At 47.1% G+C, this 24,723-nt stretch overlaps 1 protein-coding gene across 5 annotated transcripts in view; it reads right to left on the bottom strand.

The window, feature by feature from the left end:
- The window catches only part of ITGA7 (integrin subunit alpha 7), a 65,471-nt gene that overhangs the window by 30,851 nt on the left and 9,897 nt on the right, over positions 1-24,723 (bottom strand). For 3 of the 5 annotated variants that reach the window (XM_028711863.2, XM_028711882.2, XM_028711889.2), the window contains exons 2-5: positions 7,196-7,323; positions 4,681-4,760; positions 2,571-2,826; positions 1,407-1,529 (exon numbers count right to left, since the gene is read on the bottom strand). In XM_028711863.2, coding sequence (XP_028567696.2) covers positions 1,407-1,529; positions 2,571-2,826; positions 4,681-4,760; positions 7,196-7,323 — 587 coding nt within the window. Of the gene's footprint in view, positions 1-856; positions 977-1,406; positions 1,530-2,570; positions 2,827-4,680; positions 4,761-7,195; positions 7,324-24,723 lie in introns of all 5 variants that reach the window. The other 2 variants (XM_077923983.1, XM_028711872.2) reach the window with 2 other exon arrangements.

Genomic DNA, 24,723 nt, shown 5'->3' with positions numbered 1-24,723 from the left:
AACATATAAACGGCATAATTTCTTTGGAGCACAGAACTTGATTATTTTCTTCAACGCACCGAATGCAGCACATGTTCTTCGAAGCACACACAAAACCTCTTGTGCTCCTCTACTTCTTCTCTAATTGTTTTAAACATAGGTTTTGTTTCTTTATATGTTTCGAATCTTTCTTAGCTGCCCTTTATTAAAAAAAAATTACAGAGACTATACAAAAGTGCAAATAAGATTCATGTAATCTATAAATAGAATTTAAAACCAACAAATAAATGAAATGCAAGACATAGGTTTAAAAAATCAAAATCAACAAAACCCCAAAATCTTAAACACAGATTAAAATAGAATTCAGGGAGTAGGGAAAAGATCTATGATGTAAAAATGCCCAGCTAAATAGACGTGGCACTGAAAAGCTTATAATGTTGGTGCCGGAATGCCTCCTTAAGGAGGGCTTTCCAAATATTAGGGTGCACCTGCAGAAAAGGCCCACGGCAAAAAGTCAATTTAATATCTAAGATACTAATGATAACACATATAGAGGCTAACTGCACCTAGATGTCAGTTATTATAAAGCCACTTACCCAGAACTGCTTCTCCTAAATCTGTCATAGCCACCTAAATTACCTGACTATTGCTAAATCAGAATCTGTAGCTCTCTGCTCTGCCCCACTCCACTCATGTATTGGTGGGGGGTTTTTTGGGGGGGAGGGGTTGTTGGGGCTGACAAAACACAACAGAAAGTGGAAAACAACATACACTAGCAGGGGGAAAAAGAGAAATGCTAAAGAAGAAGAGGGATTTCCGGGGAGAAAGGGCGAGAGGCAGAAATCACAGGAGACGGGCACACCAACACCTTACAAACCTAAGAAACTATTGTGGGCCACATCTCCAACACTCCCGGGAACCCGTTCGCTGGGCTCTGGCGTTTTATAGACCAGCTGGTCAGGGTCTGAGCTATCAATGTTTGTCACAAACAATATCCCTGCAAGGCCAACGGAAGGAAAGAGAGAGAGAGAAGAGAGAGAGGTTAGCAGTATGAGAAACCTTGGCGCCCAGGCAGGGAACCATCACAGAGCACTGGGCAGGAGTCGGGGAGACTTAGCAGGGCCTGGGTCGCACCTGGCTGGGATTTTTTTTTTCCAGCACTGCCTTGTCTCTGAGCCACCAGTGTCAGCAACTGGCAAATCAGTTTAGCCAGGTTTGCCCTAAGGTCATGAGAATGAAATGTCTGCTCATTGAGAATGCCACAAATAAGGGTTCTCGTTATTATTTTTCATGGTTGTATTTATGGCTAGTCTTGAAGCCAGAAGCCCCTTTCCAGATGTTGTTCGTTAGCCTCATCAACACCCTGCCCTGCGGGTGGCCTGTCCAATTGCTCTGCGATGCTTCGCCTGCCGGGCGCAACCCCGTACCAAGGTAGCTGTTGGCAGGCAAGGGGATGAGCGAGGGGTCCTGGTCCTTCTCTCCCCCGGCTTCATACGGCCCGTCGTCGTAGTAACTCAAATTCAAGCCACTCAGCTCTGCCCGTATGGTCCCTGCCAAACCAAACACCTGTTAGTGATTGGCGGGAGGGGGGAGGAAGAGGTTGGGTTGAGGATCCACGGCCTCACAGCACAGTACAACAGCAACGCGTGGGTGAATTGCACATTGCAGTTTTCCCAGCTATCTCCATTGAGACTCGGAAGCTGCACCTGGTTCATCCACCGGGTCCATATGGGGGGGGGGGTAGGTTCACAACCCAGCAGGTACTCAGAACTGGAACGCTCATTGGGCTGTTCCAAGTGGCAAAGAGATGGCAGGGGTGCGTGATGGGCATGCCCATCGGTGATTCACGTGGTTCTGACACCCCTGTCTACTAGGCAATCAAAGGTCAGAACTGCCATGCATCCCATTAGCATTTCCTTGGAGGAGGTCTAAATCATCAGCAATGCTGACCACCACAAGGGGGGGGGGTGCTGATCAAGGTGGGAGCACCCACTGACTCTTCCATCTGGCACAGAGGTGCAGTACTGGTCATGTTGGATAAGGGCCTTAGCTTAAGGTTACCAGACGTCCCCATTTCCCGGGGACAGTCCCCGGATTTACAAATCAGTCCCCATACAAAATCAATTGAAGTTGAAAAGTGTCCCCGGATTCATTGCAAAAAAATCTAGTAACCTCACCTTAGCTCAATGACAGAGCACATGCGGGAAGTCCTGATTTCACTCCTGGCATCCTCGGGGGGTGGGGGGGTGGGTGGGAAGGAGATTCTGCCTGAAACCCTGGGGAGCAGCTGCCAGTGAGCAGACAATACTGAGCAGAATGAACCAGAGGTCTGACCAAGCAGCTCCCTGTGCTTGGTAAAGAAGGCACATTCCCAAGGAAATGGAAATGGCAAGGAGGATGCCCTCTGGCCATGCTCCATTCTCTAATTTTGGGGGAAGCAACAGGACCTTCACCAACTGGCCCACTGGAGGCTGTTATAGCCTCCAAACCCAGGACAGTTGGTTTGCATAACGCTGACGGATGTCGGGTCAGAGCTATGTTATTTAACGCTCCCCACGCACCCTGGGTCAGGCATATGTGTGCCAGCTTACCCTTCCAGTTGTAGGTACCAGGCGCCCCAAAGAGGATATAATGCCTATCTGCAGTGAAGCCGGTCGCCACCCCTTGCTGGCAGAAACCAAAGCGGTCGTGTCCCTGGGGCCGCCCTTCGCAGAATTTCCACTCGCCGCCATCCAGTTCGTCAGAGACTTGCAGCCCCTCGCTGAGCATGTAGCAGCGGCCGATTACGTCCCTCGTCTCCAGAGATTCGTTTACCCGGTTACGTGCTTCGTACAAGTGGGCACAGGTCTGGGATACATGGGAAGGGAAATGACATGGAAAAGTGGGTTAGGGGGAAAAAAATCTGCTGCCTTCTGGCATTCCTGCACAGAACTGCATGGTTATATCAAACATTTAACCTAGGAAGCTATTTACGTGGCTTAATTGCTCCCTTATGGTATCTAAGCAGAAGGTATTTAAATGTCCCGGTATGGAAGACCATATGACAACATTTACTCCAAGCTAAGTCAGTTCTTGGGTAACAAGGCTTACTGAGGACACACACATAAACAGGTGGAAGGGGAATAGTCCAGGGTGAGAAACCAATAATGCTGTTAGAAGATTCCAAAAAGCAGGAAAGCATAATCAATGAGTTGTGCTTTCTCTTCCCAAGGTCCTTCAGAAAGAAGGCCCAGCTCTTAGTTTGCACAACTTCCCTCCACAATGAAAAGTATCCATGTATATATGGGGTTGACAATTTCAAGTTTATTGTCATAAACACAGAGAGAATACAATAAAAATGATAGATCCGGACATATGGCAGCCCATGTTGGCAGTGTTGTTTAAAAAGTAAAAAAAAAAAATCCCTGCACTCAGAAAGCAATCATGTCAGTAATAAGGGTTGGCCTAACCTATTCCCTAACACACTAGCTTTCCATGTGCACGAAGAACTTAGTGTGTGCTTTCTCTGATGGTGTAAATTGGCTCAGACACAGACCATGTTCACGAATTGTTATTTCAGATCAACAAAGTTGTTATTTCAGATCAAAAGACCCTTAATACATCCTGACTTCTGGGCTGTTCCCAAGTGACACAGGTGTACAGAAGTGTGTGTTCCTCTTTACAAAACAGCAAACACACCACTAGAATGATTTATTCATGTGGATGTTATCAGAGTTGAGCCTTCCCCAACTAAACACCCCTTCCCAGGGTGTTTCAATTACAAGACACAGGAAAGCTGAACTTTCTATCCAGGAAGCAGAGCAGATACCTAGGAGAGCCTCACAGAACTCCACTGAATGTGATCCTCTTAACGGGTGTGTGAAATACAGGAACACCTTTCTGAATAACCCCACCTACCAAATGACCTAGAACTGGTTTCCACTGCTAATGTGAACGAGGGCTGGATGATATACAGTATCAATATGATAATCCAAAACTGGTTTAGAGTTCATATCCTACTATGGGCTTCGTAATTTTTGACCTGGCAATATATCACAAATCATGATGCACGTTTGTGTGTGTGCTAGGCAAAAATCATGATGTGGGAAAAGCCCTGAAGCCAGCCAATTATTTCAGACATCACAATGTTATCAGTATATTGCAATGTTCATCTGGTGATATATCGCGATGTTGACAACCAGATATCGCCCAGCCCTAATGTGAACACAAAAGCAGCGGGGGGGGGGGGGCTCTTCTTAACCTCACCTTATCCCATCTGTCCTCAGCTCATCTGAAATCTGTCTCCTTTTATATCCCTCCACCCACCTGCTTCCACATAACTCTTGCCACTATAATCTGCTAAACCCGTAGTTCCCAACATGGGGCACATGCCCAACGGGGGGAGCAATCTGGTTTTTAAGGGGGGCAATTCGAGAATGAATTATTAACAGTGAATGGCCTTTTAGGCTTCCTCCACGTGAATAGGAGAAAATCACTTTTTGATTTTAGAGATGCTTAGGTGAGGCATGCCAAAAAAAGAAGGGGAACCACTGCACTAAACTGTCCCTCCCCCCTCCCCAAAGAAAAACCCTGAGGAAAGAGCAAGGAGCTCCTTCTCCTGCTATATATAACACAGAGGACAGCAGTCTATATTCTGAAATCCAGACCCAAACAGGTTAACAGAATGACCACCCACCCATCCATCCATCCATGGCCACTGACCACAATCTTGCCGCCGGGGCCCTGGCTCTTGACGGTGACTCCCAGCCATTGGTTCTCCTTGCTCTCCTTCTTCAGGTCAACTGCAAGGTGTGGAGGAGATGGAGAGGCGATATCAATCTCAACTTAGGGAGAGGATTCAAGCTCATCCCTCCATTATGCAGGACGGGATATGGAGCATTTGCTCCTCTCCTAATAACCTCAACCAATCTGGTGGCCAATGAGGGCCAGGCTACTTGTGTCTTGGGAGATCCGCAAATGGGCCTCTTGAGCTAAAATTGGATGTACAGTGCCTGATTTGCATAAAGACTGTGGGGTGGGGAGTATTAAATCCCTCCCCAAAGCAGCCATGAGCCTTGGAGGGAAAATATTCAGGTGTCAATCCTGCCATATTCAGCAGTTCTGGTAAGTTGAATGCACTCAAAGGAGCAGCCGTAATGAATTTGTGTTGGTGCACTGGCCAGGATTTTACATAGGCCTTGACAGGATCTCTCAGTTAAGAGCAGGTACAATGCAAGTATTTCTGTGTTTCTCTCTGAAGCTCCATGGAGGCAATTTGGGCTGGAGATGCAGCATAAAATCTCCCTCACATAGTACTGTTGCTCCCGTCCACCTAATGCACACATACCTCCAGTCACTTTTAAGAAATCTGGCAGATTTAATTGCAGACCTCCCATATCACATGTAGTTTGGTCCTAAGGAATCAATTACTCTATTTTGTTTGTAACAATGTGGTAAGAACCCAGAAAAGGGTGTTAGACTGGCAGCATAATTCTATGCTGGAATGCCAAGGTGTCCAATCCAAGCCAGTGTCCATAGGAATACTCCTCATTGTCCTCTAAGAACTGAATTGATTCAGATGAGATTTAGGAACCATAATCCGGACTAGCTTTAGTACAGCTTGTGCTAAATTTCTGGAGGTCAAGGTGCCGGGGCAAGCTTGTGAGAACAGGGTATTGTTACATAATGGTAAAGGAAATTGAATCAATATGCATTCAGTCACTCAACCAATTCTTATTTAACATGTTCAGAGTGTGAGCAGGTGACTGAAAAGCAGGTTGCAGATTTACACTGTGGAAAATCCAGGCAGGATCAAATTAAGCCATGCACAGGATGCAGGAAATGGTATCAGTATAGCTGAAGGAACGCCTCCACCCCCATCGCTCAGCCCAGACACTGAGGTCCTCCTCCGAGGGCCTTCTGCTGGTTCCCTCACTGCGAGAAGCAAAGTTACAGGGAACCAGGCAGTGGGCCTTCTTGGCAGTGGTGCCCTCCCTGTGGAATGCCCTCCCTTCAGATGCCAAGGAGATAATTACACAACTTTTAGAAGACATCTGAAGGCATCAGGAGGTTTTTAATGCTTGATGTTTTATGTCAGGGACGGAATGATCTACCCAATTTTTGGCGGGTTCAGGTCAAAGTTATTGTTGAACTTTTTTTAGGGAGGAACATCCTGTTTTTGGGGGGGTTCAGAGCAAAGTTGATGAGCTTTTTTTAGGGGAGAGTAAACCCATTGGGGGGGGGGGACAGGGCAAAGGAAAAAATGAATTAAACTGCTCACCAAGGGATCACTTATGAAACAGCCGGTCTCGCAGCAAGACCTCCGACTTTCGTACTGCCGATCTAGAGGGCAGGGCGAGGGAGCGGGGCCAGATGGAGGAGCCAGTGATCAATCGTGATCTACCAAAACCTCCCAGGGATCGACCAGTAGATCGTGATCGACCTGTTGGACATCCCTGTTTTATGTTTTTAGATATGCTGTAAGCTGCCCAGAGTGGCTGGAGAAACCCAGCTTGATGGGTGGGGTATAAATAAAATCATCATCATCATCATCATCATCATCATGCCTAACTCCAATTCCAAACTGACTCCAGTTTAATCACCCTGATCCAAATCAGACACTGAATGACACCTAATAATAATAATAATTTATCATTTATAAATTCCCCAGCCACTCTGGCTGGCTTCGAACAGAACACTAAAATACAATAACCTATTAAACATTAAAAGCTTCCCTAAACAGGGCTGCCTTCAGATGTCTTCTAAAAGTCTGGTAGTTGTTTTTCTCTTTGACATCTAGTGGGAGGGTGTTCCACAGGGCGGACGCCACTACCAAGAAGGCCCTCTGCCTGGTTCCCTGTAACGTTACTTATCACAGTGAGGGAACCGCCAGAAGGCCCTTGGAGCTGGACCTCAGTGTCCGGAATGAGCTGATGGGGGTGGAGACGCTCCTTCAGGTATACTGGACCGAGGCCATTTAGGGCTTTAAAGGTCAGCCCCAACACTTTGAATTGTGCTTGGAATCGTACTGGGAGCCAATGTAGGACTTTCAAGACCGGTGTTATGTGGTCTCGGCGGCCGCTCCGAGTCACCAGTCTAGCTGCTGCATTCTGGATTAGTTGTACTTTCCGGGTCACCTTCAAAGGTAGCCCCACATAGAGCGCATTGCAGTAGTCCAAGCAAGAGATAACTAGAGCATGTGACAGCCTTGGGTGTTTTCACAGTGCTGCTCACTTACCTCCCTCATCGATGGGCACTCGTTGGCAGTCATTAATCTCATGGGTCAAGGGACAGGCATACAGGCCGCCAGTCCTGCTGGCCTTTTGACCCGGCAAAGCAGCCGCCTGTGGCGCTCCCACCAACAACCTGAAAGAAATGGAGCAGAGCGTTAGCGGGACTGAGAAAGAGAGCTGGGAGAGTGTGACAGGGGTCCCTGGGGTGGTGGGGGCGGCAATTAGAAGCATGCTCTGATCCCTGGTCCCACTGCAACTGGGCAGCTGTGGGATGCTGAGGGCTAAGACAGGTTAAAAGATAGGGGGGTCCTAAGCTAAGGCACATTCTACCCCACCCCCTATCTCAGAAGCACAGACTGCAGTTTCTCTTCTGCCCAGTGGCGTAGCGTGGGGGGTGCAGGGGGGGCCGGCCGCACCGGGCGCAACATCTGGGGGGGGGCGCGCTCGCCGCCTCCGGAGTCGCCGAAGAGCCTCGGGCGCAGGCTGTAGCAGAGCCCCATGTCTCTGCCCTCCTCCTCCTCCGGGCAAGCGGCGTCGTTTGGGCGGCAGCGCCAGCGGCAACTCGCCTCAGATCATCTGACACGGACCTGCCACTGCCGCCGTGGCTACCTTACCGTAAATACCAGCCCAGGCAGCAGCAAGAAGAAGCTGGCAGCGGCAGCAGGTTAGGGGGCGCAAATTACTTGCAGTGGCGTAGCGTGGGTTGTCAGCACCCAGGGCAAGGGAAGTAATTTGCGCCCCCTAACCCGTGGATTTGCGCCCCCTAACCTATGGATTTGCCCTAACCCCAGATGTTGTGGCCGGCCCCCCCTGCACCCCCCACGCTATGCCACTGATTACTTGCCTTGCCCCGGGTTAGGGGGCGCAAATTACTTGCCTTGCCCTGGGTGCTGACAACCCACGCTACGCCGCTGCTTCTGCCTGTCTTTACATACAAAGGAAAATGCCAAAGGCTTGTGTACCCATACACACACTTTCCCTTACATCGGTCCTTAAAATCACGTGCTGGTCAAAAACTAACTTGTCTCATGTTGGCAACCAAACAACGAAACCAATGGCAGGTCCGCGTCCTGGGTGAGGGATCGCCTTTCCAGCTTTCTTCCCGCCTGGCAAAAGTCTGTCTCTAGCCGCTGAGTTCTGAAAATTATTTCAGAAGGCTACCTAATAGACTTCTTTTCAGTTTGTCCCTTCCCCACTACCAAAAAACCAACTTTGTCGTCAAGCCATTTAGTCTTCGATTCATCATCTTCTTTCCGTGGCAGCTATAGTTCCAGTTCCTTCGCACCAGCGTCTTTGTGGTCTCTATTCCATCTTCTTCATTGTTCCCGCCACTGGTTTCGTTGTCTGGTTGTCTCATGAGCTATCCTTGACTCCACACAGAGGTGGTTAACCAATTTCAGTTTGAGGGCCACCTTCAGGCCGGGCAGCCCTCCAGGGGCCACAGGCGCATGAGTGGTCATGGCCAAAGTGATTGTGCTCATTTATGCATGAACACAAGAGATATGCACCACTCCTACACACTCACGGCATATGCAAAGCCACCCATGCAGCATACATTATCCCACATGCAGGTCACACAACACAGAGAAAGACCAGTGTCTGAGACCCTAGAGCAGGGGTAGTCAACCTTTTTAGACCTACCGTCCACTAATGCATCTTTCTTGATGGTAAAATTTCCTTACCGCCCACCAGTGCTCGATGGAAGGAGGATTCAGCTTCTGCCGTAGAACCCCCTACCGCCCACCTAGAATCCTGAAAAGCCCACTAGTGGGCAGTAGGAACCAGGTTGACAGCCCCTGCTCTAGAGGACTGCTGCAGGTCAGTGTAGAGACCCAAAGGTTCTCAAACTGTGGTCCACAGAGCCCTGGTGGTCTCTGAGCTCCATTTTGGTGATTCACATAGAGCTCACAGTTTCTGTCTATAACTAGCCATGAACTTGATTATTTTTCTCTCTAACAACGGAAACAGAGGCCTTTTTGACTAGGGCCAGATTGATCAAACAGGCCAATAAAGCCCCAGACCAAGGGCCTGTAATTTTCACAGAGTGCTTGTGCAATCTAAGAGCCCATCCAGACATCCTTTTTATTGTGCCTTTATGATTATTTGTGTGCTGATGGTGCTGACTTCCTTCTGTTTGTGAGTTGTTTTAAACTGTTTTTAACATTGTGTTTTAATTGCTGTAACCTGTACTGGAGCTTTAGGGTGAAGGCGAGGTAATAATAATAATAATAATAATAATAATAATAATAAGTTAATAATGTTAATAATATTATTAATAATATTAATAATAAAACAGGCATGCTATATGAAGGACAGGCAGCCTTGAATAAAAGCATGGGAGGTTTGATTGGGTGCAGAAAGTGAAGGAAAGCTGACAGTCTTTTGCAGTAATTCAGGGAACAGTTTGCTACTGCAACAAAAAGTGGGTGGAACAAGCATTGGAAAAAGAATAGGGTGATTTGGGCATAAGTGCAGGGGGTGGCTGCACCAGCGTATACCCTCCAACATTTCCCAGATGAAAATATAGGAACATTTTTTATTATTATTATTATTATTATTATTATTATTATTATTATTCCCCTCCCTTCTGACTGGGTTGCCCCAGGCACTCTGGGTGGCTTCCAACACATACAAAAACATAAACAAAGTATTAAAAAAACTTCCCTATACTGGGCTGCCTTCAGAGGTTTCCCAAAGGTTGTATAGTTACTTATCTCCTTGGTTGGGGGGTCGCATAACTCCATACCCTCCAACATTTCCCCAATGAAAATATGGGTGTCCTAAGGAAAAGCAGGACATTATGGGACCAAATCAGAAACCAGGATTGCTTCCGGGACTTGAGAGGGCCTGCCAGCATAGGGATGATATATAGGAGAAAGCACCAATGAACGAAACAAAGAGGGATAAAAAGCGCTGGGGGACCAGGTTTCTGCTGAGCTGGCTAAGGCTGCCTGCCTCTTTTCCATTACGCACTGTGCCTCAGTGACCTTGAGCATCCCTCCCCTCCCCCTCCCCATGACATTAAGGGGCTTAATGAAAACGCCAATTAGTTAAAAGGGAAAATGAAATCAAATTCCACCACAGGCAGTTTTGTGGGGAGTGAGAAGGATGGAGGGGAGGTGGTGAGCAGAGGGGGAGACCTTTCAATCCCTTCCTCCAGCAAGGAGAGGCAGCAGCAGCAGCGCACTCCTCAACAACCATGCGCCTCTCGGACCACAACATTTGCATCCATCACCTGTTCCTGGATCTCCACTGCAGCTGTCGCGCCCTCCCTCCCTCCAGCTCTTGAGACACTTTATGAACAGGGACATGAAGTGACTTCGACCAGCCCACAAACTGTTTCACACTTGCCTTAAGGTACAAGGGCAGCTTCTCGCTCCCTCCCCCCCCCCTCTCTCTTTCATAGTCCAATATCAAAACAGATTAAAGAGAAAGCTCCCAGGCTGAACTATATCCTGAGGCTTCCCTGTTTTATGTATTTGCTCAGCAGCACACTTGCTTTAGAAGCATATACGCTGGCTTTGAAAATGAAAACTCAAGGCGGCTTACCGTAATAAAATACCTAACAATGCATAAAGCGAAAAATGGCAGTACCACAAACAAACAAAAATTCCGATCATAATGAAACTGTATTTTACATAATCAAAGCAAAAATTAGTACAGTGGTGCCTCGCAAGACGAAATTAATTCGTTCCGCAAGTTTTTTCGCCTTGCGGTTTTTTTCGTCTTGCGAAGCACGGTTTCGGGAAAGTTTTGGAAAAGTTTCAAAAATCACCAAAGTCTTCAAAAACCTCAAAAAAGGCTACCACACCGCGTGCTATGAGTTGCTCCTCGAAGTCAAGTCGCAACTGTATTAACGGTTTTAAGAAAAAGGAAACAAACTTGCAAGACGTTTCCGTCTTGCGAAGCAAGCCCATAGGGAAAATCGTCTTGCGAAGCAACTCAAAAAACCAAAAACCCTTTCGTCTTGCGAGTTTTTTGTCTTGCGAGGCATTCGTCTTGCGAGGTACCACTGTACAAATGGCAAACAGTTTGTAGCCTGAGACAGACCCTGCTTCCTGCCCAGAAAAATGTGATGCAACACAATCTTAAGGGGGAAGGTTGTAGCTCCGTGGTGGAACACATGATTCCCATGCACAAGATTCTGGGTTCAATTCTTAACATCTCCAAACAGGGCTGGGAAGCAATCACCAGACACATACTCAAGACTTAACCATTGAGTATTTTCCCAGTAGCCTCAGGAGACAAGGGTAAGCTGGCCGGCAGAGAAGGGACAGGGTGCCCTGTCTCTCTGTGCTCAGCACAGAAACCAAGCGGCCAGAGGAGGGAGGTTGCCTCCTCTGTGCCCTGCAGAGAAATGGAGTGGGCTGGTCCTCTGCCAGCTCCCAGCTCCAGCTGGACAGTTTCTTAAAAATCAGACTAGTAACTTTTGTATACTTGGTCTAAGAGCTGCAGAACAGGAGAACAGATTTCAGTCAGTACTTATCAAGGGACACATCAAAATCTGAACCCCTGGAGAAGAAAGGTCCTATACATTTCTTTATTTCGGGTGAGGGGGAACATGATGTTGTTGGACAACAACTCCAAGCAGCCCTGACCATTGACTGGGCTTGCTGGGGCTGATGGGAGTTGGAGTCCAACAACATCTGGATGGTCACAGGTTCCCCACCTTTGCTTAGCCTGGTGCTTCTGTGAAACCTTGGAATCCCTTTTCCAGAATTTCCTGACTCTTTCAGACCAACTTTGAAGATGTAGCATAGATTCTCTCTCTCTCTCTCCCCTCCCCTTGCTGCCTAAAGTAGAAAGTGGCAGTATTCACTGTAGTAGCCCATATAATCCATCTCCACCCTGCTGTGGTCTACAAGCTCCAGTGTGCATGCCACTGTTTTAGAGGCCCAAGCTCTTCCCAACCCTTGTGAATGTCAGCTCCTTTGGGGAATGAAGCTTTTAAAGCACTCTCCTTTCTCCCCACATCCAACATCCTGCTTCCCCTCCTCTCAGGGACCTAGAGGCTCTTCCCACTGGATTGGCATGGCTTCTGGACAGAGATTTTTCCATGAACATGGCCAAACAAGTGGGTTGCAACAGTTGGGGGGGGATATGCTTTCATAAATGATTTCCCCCAAGAGAGCCAAAGCAGAATGTCAGATTCAACTGACTGTGCTTACCAGGAAAGGATCTCATGAGAAGAGTGGTGGTTTGAAAGGGAAAATCTAACGCAGGGATGCTTTAATATGGCAAAAGTTGTGGGCAATTATGGGTACCAGTGTCCATTTTCCCTTTTCTCTTGGATCAAGGCATCTGCCTACGCACCATGGCCAATACAACAATTTAGTATGCTGAGCAGCTGCGACCTTTGTTATGGTGCTGTGTTATGACTGCAGAAGCCCCATCCAATGTTAGCTGCTGCCAGGTTTCCTGGCTACGGGGCACAAGGAAAGCTGGAGGCAGGGCTCATCTGCACCTGCCAGTCCACATATATGACCTTTCTCCCCTACTTGCGCAGATTCCCTCATGCCAGATGCAAAGCAATAAAAACCCTCATGATTAATGCCCCTCAGAATGAAGGGGTGAAGATGAATCTACACTTAAGGATGGAGATGGAGAGCTAAGAATGATGGCCAGGGCTGTCAGCTTGGTAAGGATGCCAGGAGGGTGGAATGGGAAACTGCATCTGGAACAGAATATGGGTAGCTGAGAATTTCAGGGTGTGTGTTTTTTAATAAAGAAAAATAGTTCCTAGCCATTACTTTGGACTACTATTGCACAATACAAAACTAGGTGGATCAGTTCACTGACCTTACATCTAGGAAGCCTAGATTTTCAGTCCTCCACAACATTCATCCATATACATTAATACATTCACAGGACATAAATGCACCACAATTACAGAAGTTTTCAAGAAGTCACAGAGGGAAGCTTTCATTATGCCATAAAAAGGCACAAACAGCTATGCATTCCCCTGCTCAATTGCGCACACACAAAACAGAAGAGGACACAAAAGTGCGAACAATCCTAAAGCTGTTCTCTGCCTGTGCTGGAATGAGAAAAAACCCACACAGTCCTTCTTTGCCCAGTAAGGCTGCTGTGCTGGATTGGTAATCCACCACAGGGACACAGAGGAGAAGAGAGATCCTGATACACGAAAGTTTACATGGGTTAATTTGAGAGCTTTTGAAGTGAAGAAATGAAAGAGGGAATCGTTTTAGTACAGCAAACTACAAATTTATAACTTCCTTCAAAACACACACACACACATCACAACACAAATAGTTTTCAAAACCTAGGCCTGCAGAAGGGAAGGGTAACTTCCATAAGGATATATGGGAAGTTGCCAGAGAAGTGCTAACTGAGCCCTGATTCCCCCACAGCAGAGACTGTCTCCGAAAGCTTAACCTTTAGCTTTATGCTACCAGCGTGAATATGTAGAATGTTTCTTTAAAACTCCATAGTTAGGAAGGGGGTGGTATGTCTTCTCTACCCAATGACAGGGTGGTGTATCCTGGCTATTAGAGGAGAGGGGAGAATCTGCATCTAGAAAAGGGACCTGTTACTAATAAAATTGAGCAGAGAATCCCTTGATCTTGCACTTTTCCCCAAATATAGAATCTGGTGGAGAGCAGAAGCAGCCTGGCTTTCTAAAGATTTGCCTCTAAAATCCCGGGGAAGGGGGATGTGGGTGCTTTTCTACCAGCCTTCTTGAAACTTTATCCATAGCTTTGGGCACAGGGACCCCTCTGTAAGCGGCTCTGCCTTGGCCTGGCAAGGGATACAGCAGCAACGATACCTCAGGCACTGATCTGGAACTAATGACACTCTAGTTGGGGGCTGCGTTCGTAATGAAGGAGGAATGATGTCTGGTGAGCACAGCTGCGGCAATGCCAGGAACGGGCATGTACAATAAATAAGCTGCCTCTGAGTAATTAATCAAGATAAGATGAGCCACCAAGAGCAGAGGGGAAAGATGGTGGGGTCAGGATGAAAGCTTCCTCTTCCCTGATCTTCCCTAGCAAAATGCACGCTCTGATCTCAGCTACATCCGTGCTGCAAAAAATTCAGCAAAGTCCCAGGGGAGTTTTGATCATGGCCTGTGAAGAACTCACTCTGACCCCAGAAGCTGCTCTAGATTGAATCCAGAGTGAGTTGGGCTACGTGGCCCATATGGTTGGGTGTCCAGGAAAGAGATTTCTACCTGAAGAGTTACGAGTCACAGGGCGTGTATACAGCGCATAGGGACGTGAGTGGTGCTGTGGTCTAAACCACTGAGCCTCTTGGTTCGCCGATCAGAAGGTCAGCGGTTCGAATCCGCATGACAGGGTGAGCTCCTGTTGCTCTGTCCCAGCTCCTGCCAACCTAGCAGTTGGAAAGCATGCCAGCGCAAGTAGATAAATAGGTACCGCTGCTGCGGGAAGGTAAACAGCAGTTCCATGAGCTCTGGCTTCTGTTACGGTGTCCCATTGCGCCAGAAGCGGTTTAGTCATGGTGGGCACATGACCCAGAAAGCTGTCTGTGGACAAATGTCGGCTCTCTTGGCCTGAAAGTGAGATGAGAGCCGCAACCGCTTAGTCGCTTTTGACTGGACTTAACTGTCCAGGGGTCCTTTACCTTTACCTTTTACCTACACAGTGTGTGATAATGTGCATTCAGTGCTAGATGCAGGCAGATAGAGATTATGTACACATAACATTGTCCCCAAGTCATCCCTGTCCCACATGGTTGGGTCTATCTAAGGCACAGTCTGCAGGTCACCTCCTACTGAAGCAGATCTAATGACTCCATTCCTGCTTTCCTACCAGAGTTTCAGCACAGTAAGCCTGCAACGCGTGCAGGGGTTACGTTCTGGAGATTGTACCTAAAGCCAAAATTCATAGAGACAAAACACACTGGGTTCAATAGCGGGTAAGATTGCCAAAGTCATTTTTCCTGGAACCTCACCCCCTTTTAAATTTCATCTCTCTTTTTCTGCCACACACAGATAGCTGCATGCACACAGGTTAAATGTGCGTAAATTGAGAGATTAACTGTACACTGAAAAAGTGTGATTTTTTAAAGTGAGAAAGGATGCAGGGAGCTGTTATGTCATTTCTGCCAGCATTGTGGGGACATGGATAGACTAACTGTGGGGAAGGGAGAACAGAATATTGATGAACAGAATATTCTCACACACACACACACACACACACACACACACACCTCTGCATGAACACAGACAGTAATAACTCCTACTTTAGGCAAAGAAATCACATGAAAGTACAGTGGTACCTCGAGTTAAGTACTTAATCCGTTCCAGAGGTCCGTTCTTAACCTGAAACTGTTCTTAACCTGAAGCACCACTTTAGCTAATGGGGCCTCCTGCTGCCGCCACGCCGCTGGAGCACGATTTCTGTTCTTATCCTGAAGCAAAGTTCTTAACCTGAAGCACTATTTCTGGGTTAGCGGAGTCTGTAACCTGAAGCATATGTAACCTGAAGTGTATGTAACCCAAGGTACCACTGTATGTACAATTGCAAAGTACTACATAGAAAAGAACTCTGTGAAAAAACCAAGCTCTATGCATTTCAAACCGTATGTACACAGCAACAATGGAACCAAGTGGTCACTTTCAAGTATCCACAGCAACAGAACAAGCTAGGAGCAACCCTGAACAATCATGTAGCTTCCTGGAAGAGTCCAAGGAAAGAAGGGGGAGCAGTGCCCTCTAACCACAAGGAATGACTGCAGAACAGAGGTTAAAGGGAAACATATCTTAAAAGCAAGCTCCCCGCCCCCCCCCCCCGCTACTCCTTGACCATATCCCTAAACAGGCTGTTAATTAGAAGGTATTTTCTCAGCAGAGAGGGTGGATACTGAGGTCATAACAATTGTGCAGCTGTTGAGTTTTCTGCACATGCATTCACACCACCATTTCAGTTGGGTTGCAACCACTACAATTTGCTTTTTTCATGAGGTCCTGCAGTCTTGCGGTGCAACCAGATAGCGATAGATACAGCTCATCCTCAGAAGCTGTTGGAAAATGGGTAAAGCCTGAGTGCGTCATATCATAAATGGAAAAAGCACCCACTCCTCAGTTCAACACAGGGACGTTTGGGTTGACTTCAAGTCAGAAAACAACAGGTGTGGAAATCTGTCCGTGCATAAATGTGCCCCGCTACTTTCTTATTTTCCCTGGACTAATTCCACCCAACTTCAACATGCTTAGAAACACACACACATGCAGGGTGGTACATTTTGGCACATGCAAGCTTAGACATTTCCTTGAACAGCTGCGAAAGCAATCCCATGGGAAAGCGAATGTGCCTTCACTTGCAAGCACTCGGTGTATCCATCCTAGATAAACCCTTATGCCTGTTCCCCATCGGCTACACACCATCTCCCCAAGAGCCTTCAGATCATGCATATATTAAACAGAATGAAAATGAATGTGATGCACTCGAGTATACTGAATGAGCCTTGGGTTGAAGGGAATCAGCTGGAATAGGTTCTGGGTATTTTCTCATTGTGAAATTGTGAAGGAAGTGGGGCTGGCCGGCTGGAAGGGAAGTCCAAGCTTGCCACTTAAAAGACAGCAGCACTCTCAGGCTCCCCTCCCTGCTGAGTGCCATCCGAAGTCCTCTGTTTTCATTCCTCTTTTCTATAGGGTTGTGTGCACACTTGCGCACAAACGCAGGAGCACACACACTCTTTAACCACTTCCCCAGGTACAAAAGTATCTACTCAGTCACTATTCTCAGGCACAGTTTCCTTCCTCAATTGTTCCTCCTTTTCCATTACCATGGGGAGCATCTACAGTGTGGCCTCCCCACCCGACAGCCTTTAATAAAACTGGAAAGGTTAAGAGAACATATTGTCAATTGCACTGGCTCTTCTTCATTTTCTGCTTTTGCTTCAGGCGCATCTATGTGCACACCAATACCAGCATGCATAATAATAATAATAATAATAATAATAATAATAATTTATTTATACCCCGCCCATCTGGCTGGGTTTCCCCAGCCACTCTGGGCGGCTTCCAACAAAACACTAAAATACAATAACCTATTAAACATTAAAAGCTTCCCTAAACAGGGCTGCCTTCAGATGTCGTCTAAAAGTTTGGTAGTTATTTTTCTCTTAGACATCTGGTGGGAAGGCGTTCCACAGGGCGGGCGCCACTACCGAGAAGGCCCTCTACCTGGTTCCCTGCAACTTGACTTTTCGCAGCGAGGGAACCGCCAGAAGGCCCTCGATGCTGGACCTCAGTGTCCGGGCAGAACGATGGAGGTGGAGACGCTCCTTCAGGTATACTGGACCGAGGCTTTGAATTGTGCTCGGAAACGTACTGGGAGCCAATGTAGGTCTTTCAAGACCAGTGTTATATGGTCTCGGCGGCCGCTCCCCGTCACCACTCTAATTGCCACATTAAGACAAAGCAATCCAGAGGAAAGGTCCACAAAAGTGAGAAGACTTTCATCCTCAGTTTTATTAGAGACCAGAGAGGGATGGCAATGAACAAAATGGGAACTGGGTAGCAATGATGGTGTGGTGTCATAGTGTCAGCCAGTCAGAAACAACCTGGAGGCCAAACTACCTGTTGCTGAAGGCATGCTCAAACTGGCCACTTTTATACTGAATGGTGCCCCAATCCAGAACATGTTTCGAAATGTATTGTGCTACCAGCGTGATCCTTACTTTTTCTAAAACGTAACTTTGCAAATCTGGCTTCAAATGGATTCTTTGCCCTTTTCCCAAACCAGAGGGGGAATAGAGATTCTTCAGCCATCAAGGCCTTGTTACCTTCCAGTTGTTACATTCCAGACAACCCACTGAGGAGATATCAGTGAATCATTTCTGACTATTAGCAAGCAATCAGCTTAACAAAGGATGGTCAGGAGCCAACCATGTAATCAAGCACAATATTCTCTTTGCCAACTGGGGAAAACTACAAAGACTGTTATGAACATCTCATTGCTCAGGGAATAGAGAAGAAAAGACCTTACAAACTGTGAAATGTCATCATGCAGGAAAGCCCAGAGCAGCTGGTGAAAACAAGGCAAGAGAGTATGCAGCCAGGCTGAACCAAAGTTGTTAAATTGCAACAGGGCTGAAATGCCTGGATACTATGAAAGCAGCTTGCTTAATGCTGAAATCATTGTAACAGGTATAATTCAGAGTAAAAAGGTAAAGGGACCCCTGACCATTAGGTCCAGTCGTGACCGACTCTGGGGTTGCGATGCTCATCTCGCTTTATTGGCCGAGGGAGCCGGCGTACAGCTTCCGGGTCATTTATAATGTTGTACTGTTTTAGTGTTGTTAGCCGCCCTGAGCCCGGCTTCGGCTGGGGAGGGCGGGATATAAATAAAATTTATTATTATTATTATTATGTGGCCAGCATGACTAAGCCGCTTCTGGCGAACCAGAGCAGCGCATGGAAACGCCGTTTACCTTCCCGCCAGAGTGGTACCTATTTATCTACTTGCACTTTGACGCGCTTTCGAACTGCTAGGTTGGCAGGAGCAGGGACCGAGCAACGGGAGCTCACCCCGTTGCGGGGATTCGAACAGCCGACCTTCTGATCGGCAAGTCCTAGGCTCTGTGGTTTAATCCACAGCGCCACCCGCGTCCCTATAATTCAGAGTAGTTACTCACAAAAGTATGGCAACATGGCTACTTAGATGTCACCTAGATTAGAAACCAGGGTCAAAGCCAGACCACGCATCTGCACACATGGCACCATCTGAGGACTGTGCCTCGACATCCCCTGCCACATTGCAAGGAATCCTGGAGTATGGTTATGGGATTATTAGCGCCTCTAAAATACTACCATCTAGAATGCTTGCTTGAGTCGCCCACTTTTTACCATCTATGCTGCTCCCCGCTGTGAAAAGAGCAGCCAGGAAGTCTTTGCCCCTCCCTTATTTCCAGAACTGACACCCCTACTCTTTTAAGACAGCATTGCATGGTGACTGGGTTAGCCAGGAATTGCAGCCCCCTGCTATAGATCTGGCTTAGGGAAGAGGGTAATTCATAGGCAGGAAGGAGTCTGGGAGGTGAAGGGCAGAGAGAGAGAGATGGTAAAAATAAACAGGAATTCACTCAAAATAACTCAGCATCCAGCATGTCCAAAAAAGGAGGAGGCCAGAAATATTTATGCAACTGTGTGTGTGTGTGCCTGCTGCCCCAGGGGTATAACCACCAGGTTCCAGCCCCATGAGGGCCACTTGCAGGCAAGATATAATTACTGCACAACTTTCTCAGTGGACACAAGCAGCAAATGTTTCCCTCCAACTTGGGGCTGCCCACATTCAGATCCCCTAAAAACATTCAAGGATGGGGAAAACACATGGAAAAAGAGAAAATCCCATTAGCGCCACTTATTGCCAATCTCTCATCTCAACCTGCTCCAGCCCAGTGCTCCCCAGTCAAAATCAGCCCCACCATTATGCAGGGTGTGAGGCAGGCAACAGGTTTTGGAAGAAGCATAAAGAGCAGCAACGTCTTAATTTGCTTATTTTATTATGACGTTTTCAGTATCATGTGGGCAAGTCAGTGTTGGGATTTCTTGCCCCCGGCCCAAAAACGTGTTGGGGTCATTCCACTTTACGTGGCAACAGAACCTCCGCTTCCCTGTCCTGGCTGTTTCCCTAAATTGTGCTGCTGCAGCACTGATTCTTGCAAATGAAAACAGTGCCCTTCCCCCAAATGCCATGAGTGAGCGAGACAGAAGACAGGAGCCCCTGCCACAAATACCCGCCTGCGACAACCAGGAGCACAAGGGACAATCAAAAATAACCAAAGACATGACAAGAATTTTGAGTGCTTGTTTGTTCTGCCCCAGTTAGGTCACCAGCCGCTTGTGATGTGCATGGGAATGAACCAGAGGGGTAACATACATTTCAGTATCCCACCGACTGCCCCTTTTGGATAGCAAGGCTATGTCTGGCTTTAACTCTGGCTCCATCTACTCAGTGAGGTGGTGTGGCTACATTACAGAGCACGGAGATTCCCAAATGTCTCCCAGCACTTTTTGCTCTTGCTTCAGGTAGATGAGGAAAAGTGCATTTAATCCAGGGATGGGGAGCCGGTGGCTATCCAGCTTTTGTTGTATTACAACTCTCTAAACCATCTAGACAAACCTAGACAGCATCTTAAAAAGCAGAGACATCACCTTGCCGACAAAGGTCCATATAGTTAAAGCTATGGTTTTCCCAGTAGTGATGTATGGAAGTAAGAGCTGGACCATAAAGAAGGCTGATCGCCGAAGAATTGATGCTTTTGAATTATGGTGCTGGAGGAGACTCTTGAGAGTCCCATGGACTGCATGAAGATCAAACCTATCCATTCTGAAGGAAATCAGCCCTGAGTGCTCACTGGAAGGACAGATCCTGAAGCTGAGGCTCCAATACTTTGGCCACCTCATGAGAAGAGAAGACTCCCTGGAAAAGACCCTGATGTTGGAAAAGATGGAGGGCACAAGGAGAAGGGGGCGACAGAGGACGAGATGGTTGGACAGTGTTCTCGAAGCTACCAACATGAGTTTGACTAAGGTGCGGGAGGCAGTGGAAGACAGGAGTGCCTGGCGTGCTCTGGTCCATGGGGTCATGAAGAGTCGGACACGACTAAACGACTCAACAACAACAACAAACCATTAGCTGTGCTGACAGGGGTTGATGGAAGTTGGAGTCCAGCAACATATGGAGGACCACTGCTTCCCATCTCTGCCTTTATCCATGCTGGCCATAGACCACCCCTACATCTTTTACTTCAAAGAGAAGGAAGCCTGCAGATGTGCACACCCACACACCGCTTTTTCAATTCAGGGCCCTTCCAGATGTCCGTTTTATGGTGCATTTATGACGATTTGTGCTCACGACGATCTTGCGGTGGTTATACGCAATCCCACTTTCAATACTGTTTGTGCCTGATGAGGACATACTGCTTCATTTGCAAACGGTGCATGTCCCATAACCCTCGGTTTCAACCCTATAACTTTTCATACTGTGAATGATCTGGGTTATTTATTTTTTGGGGTCCTGCTTCTATTGTGTGCTATAGTGTGTCCCTCCAGAGACATCAACACAACATTAACATTGGAAAAGCATCACAGGACAACTAAAGAAGCAGGATATTGTGTGGACAACGACCGTTCATTATAAACCCACCACTACTAAGCTATTATTGCACCAATAACACACCCACACAAAAAGCCACCTGTCTGGAGGGGCTCTTAAGCTCTCTATCCACTTCGGAGTGCTGTGGTCCAACACTTCATAACTGTTTGGCAATGGCCTCAATAGTACATTAGGCCATAACACTTTACAGTACTTGCTGTCACTCCAGCAGGCTGGCCTGCCAGCTCAAAGCACAGCATGGGATCTACAGCTATGGGGAAGAAGATCTTAAGAAAAAGAAGAAGAAACAAATAAAGAGAAAGAGGTCACAGCTCAAATCTCCTGGGAAGCCTCTCCCTCCTCCATCTTTGCCTCATGGAATTTTATTTTGAATTTTTAAAAAAATAGAAATACAAACAGCAACAAAAACAGAACACGCATCGTAATCCAAGAAGATCACTGAAAGTATAAAGAAATTCACTAACTATAATCCTTAGCAGTGCTTTTTTTTCTTTAAAAAATGTTTAGGGGTATGCGTACCACTGCGTCCCCCCAGGAAAAAAGTACTGATCCTTAGTATATCACGCTTTACAAAGTAAAACAGCCCAAGAAGCTCACTAACTACAAAATGTATAAATTATACACGACACAGGCATCATGGTCAGAGAAAAATACAGACATCTGTACTTCTTTTGATATAGGAGAACCTAATCCCAGGTTTACACAGCACCAGCTGGGGTTCCTCAGTGGATTACAAAATTTCCTCTGCCCATACTCAGAGGCATTCTTCATTATTACTTAACACATGCCAGGGTTATGTCCTTGCACTCAAAACAAGTTTCAGGACTAATGCTGGGCTCAGATCAAGCCCTGGTGAGAGGTCTGTAGATATTACCTTGTAAAGAGCAGATAATGCAAACCGACATGTTTTCACCACGGTAACTAACTGTCAGATAAAAACAGAAAAGCGCTCTAGCCACTTGGCTAATCAACAAGCTAAATCAGGAATCAGAGGAGAAGCCCCTGAGAAACTGGAGCTGATCACGTGGGGAAGCAGCTTCACTCTTGAGTGCTAGAAAAATGCACCAAGCCTGGTACAAGAGGTGACAGAAGGGACCCTGTTCAAACCTTCCAGGCTCTTTGGAGAGAAGTGCTTGTAACGACATTTACGGTATTTATTTTCGCTAAGTCTTGCCTTCGGTCTGTTGCACAGAAAAGTATCGGCAAATCCCCTCGAGGAGGAGGAATGCGGAGAATGTTTGATGGGATTTATAATGGAGAAAAATAATGCAAGAGATACTCACACACACACACACACACACACACACACACTCATACACACACATATTGTGAAGCACATGGGAACCCTCTCGATTCCAGCCAAGCTCCTTGCGACCATTAACATTGCTTGAAAGACCGACACTGGCTCCCAGTACGTTTCCGAGCACAATTCAAAGTGTTGGTGCTGACCTTTAAAGCCCTAAACGGCCTCGGTCCAGTATACCTGAAGGAGCGTCTCCACCTCCATCGTTCTGCCCGGACACTGAGGTCCAGCGCTGAGGGCCTTCTGGCGGTTCCCTCGCTGCGAGAAGTGAGGTTACAGGGAACCAGGCAGAGGGCCTTCTCGGTAGTGGCACCTGCCCTGTGGAACGCCCTCGCACCAGATGTCAAAGAGAAAAATACTGTATTTTTCACTCTATAAGACGCACCAGACGCACCAGACGCACCTAGTTTTTGGAGGAGGAAAACAAGAAGAAAAAAATTCTGAATCTCAGAAGCCAGAACAGCAAGAGGGATCGCTGCGCAGTGAAAGCAGCAATTCCTCTTTCTGTTCTGGCTTCTGGGATAGCTGTGCCGCCTGCATTCACTCCATAAGACGCACACACATTTCCCCTTACTTTTTAGGAGGGAAAAAGTGAGTCTTATAGAGCAAAAAATATGGTAACTACCAAACTTTTAGAAGACACCTGAAGGCAGTCCTGTTTAGGGAAGATTTTAATGTTTAATAGGTTATTGTATTTTAGTGTTTTGTTGGAAGACGCCCAGAGTGGATGGGGAAACCCAGCCAGATGGGCGGGGTATAAATAAATTATTTATTATTATTATTATTATTATTATTATTATTATTATTATTATTATTAATGTTGTTGTTGTTGTTGTTGTTGTTGTTGTTGTTGTTGTTGTTGTTGTTGTTGTTGTTGTTATAGCATTCTCACAGGGAGAAAATGAGCCAAAGTCACAGGCTCATATCATAAAGGACCAATTGTTCCACCCTGCAACAAGAGATGGCAGGTTGTTGTTAGGCAGCTGCAGCTTGGAGGACAGGGGAACATCTGGTTTCAAGTCAGGGTGCCAGAAAGAAAGAGGGGAGCACAAAAGCAAAGGGAACGACAACTCTTTATATGTCACCCCCATCAAGTCTGGTTTCCTTATCAGGAGCACGCCTCTAAGGTTACTTGTTGCTGGGGTGAAACAGAATGCACAGCCTTTCACACTTCACCTGGCAGGGATTCATATTAAACTGGCATTGCATATGGAGGAGGTTCGCAGTCCGTGGGCATGATCTGGAAACTGGACAATGCTTATACAACCAGAGTCAGAGTCCGTAGCAGTCCTGCCAGGAAGCCAGCTAACACCACCCTGGAATCTCTGTGGGCGCTTGCCTAACCCTGACGGCTGCCCAACAAAGAGCTTACACATAGAGCTGGAAATACCAAGGTGCCCTTGCCCGCACATTCCTTCCACGGCTGCCAGCTCGGCCTCTGAGTCACAATGAGCAGGACTGTGAGCAAATGGCGCCTTCTCCGATTCAGTTGCTGGCCAGCAGGTGTTCGTTTGTCTTACAAGAATGGGCCCACAGGCCCAAAGAGAGTTCCTGTTCCCGTTCTGGCTGCAAGCAGTGGCACTGAAGTGGCACAACGGGCAGAAAGGGAAACTGTCTCCCATTTGTAAATGCATGATCACATCTGGGGCATTTTCACTAGGCAGGGACTGCAATCCACCCAGGATGCCATCCTACAGAGACACCCAACAGTCGCTTTCTGCCCTTGAATGAATACTTAACAAGAGTACCTGGCATACAGCAACAAAGGAGGGCTAAATCTCCTTCACCCTCAGCATCATTGTACTGATCCAAACAGATGGATTGGTTGGGATCTTTGCTTAGTGGTAAAGCAGATGTTCTTCATACAGAAGGTCCCAGGTTCAATCACAGAATTCTAGAGTTGGAAGGGACCTTGAGAATCATGTAGTCCAACCCCCTGCAATGCAGGAATATGCAGCTGTCCCATACAGGGATTGAACCTGCAACCGTGGCATTATCAGCACTATGCTCTAACTAACTGAGTTATTCAGCATCTCCAGAAAGGACTGGGAAAGACTCCTTGAGAAAACTACTGCTAGTTAAGGCGGCTCATCCACACTTTTGCTTGACTCACATTTTGATC

This window comes from Podarcis muralis, chromosome 2 (genome assembly GCF_964188315.1).
Source record: "Podarcis muralis chromosome 2, rPodMur119.hap1.1, whole genome shotgun sequence".
Taxonomy (NCBI): Eukaryota; Metazoa; Chordata; class Lepidosauria; order Squamata; family Lacertidae; genus Podarcis; species Podarcis muralis.
Note: the sequence above shows the minus strand (reverse complement) of the source record. Positions and strands in the feature narration are given on the sequence as shown.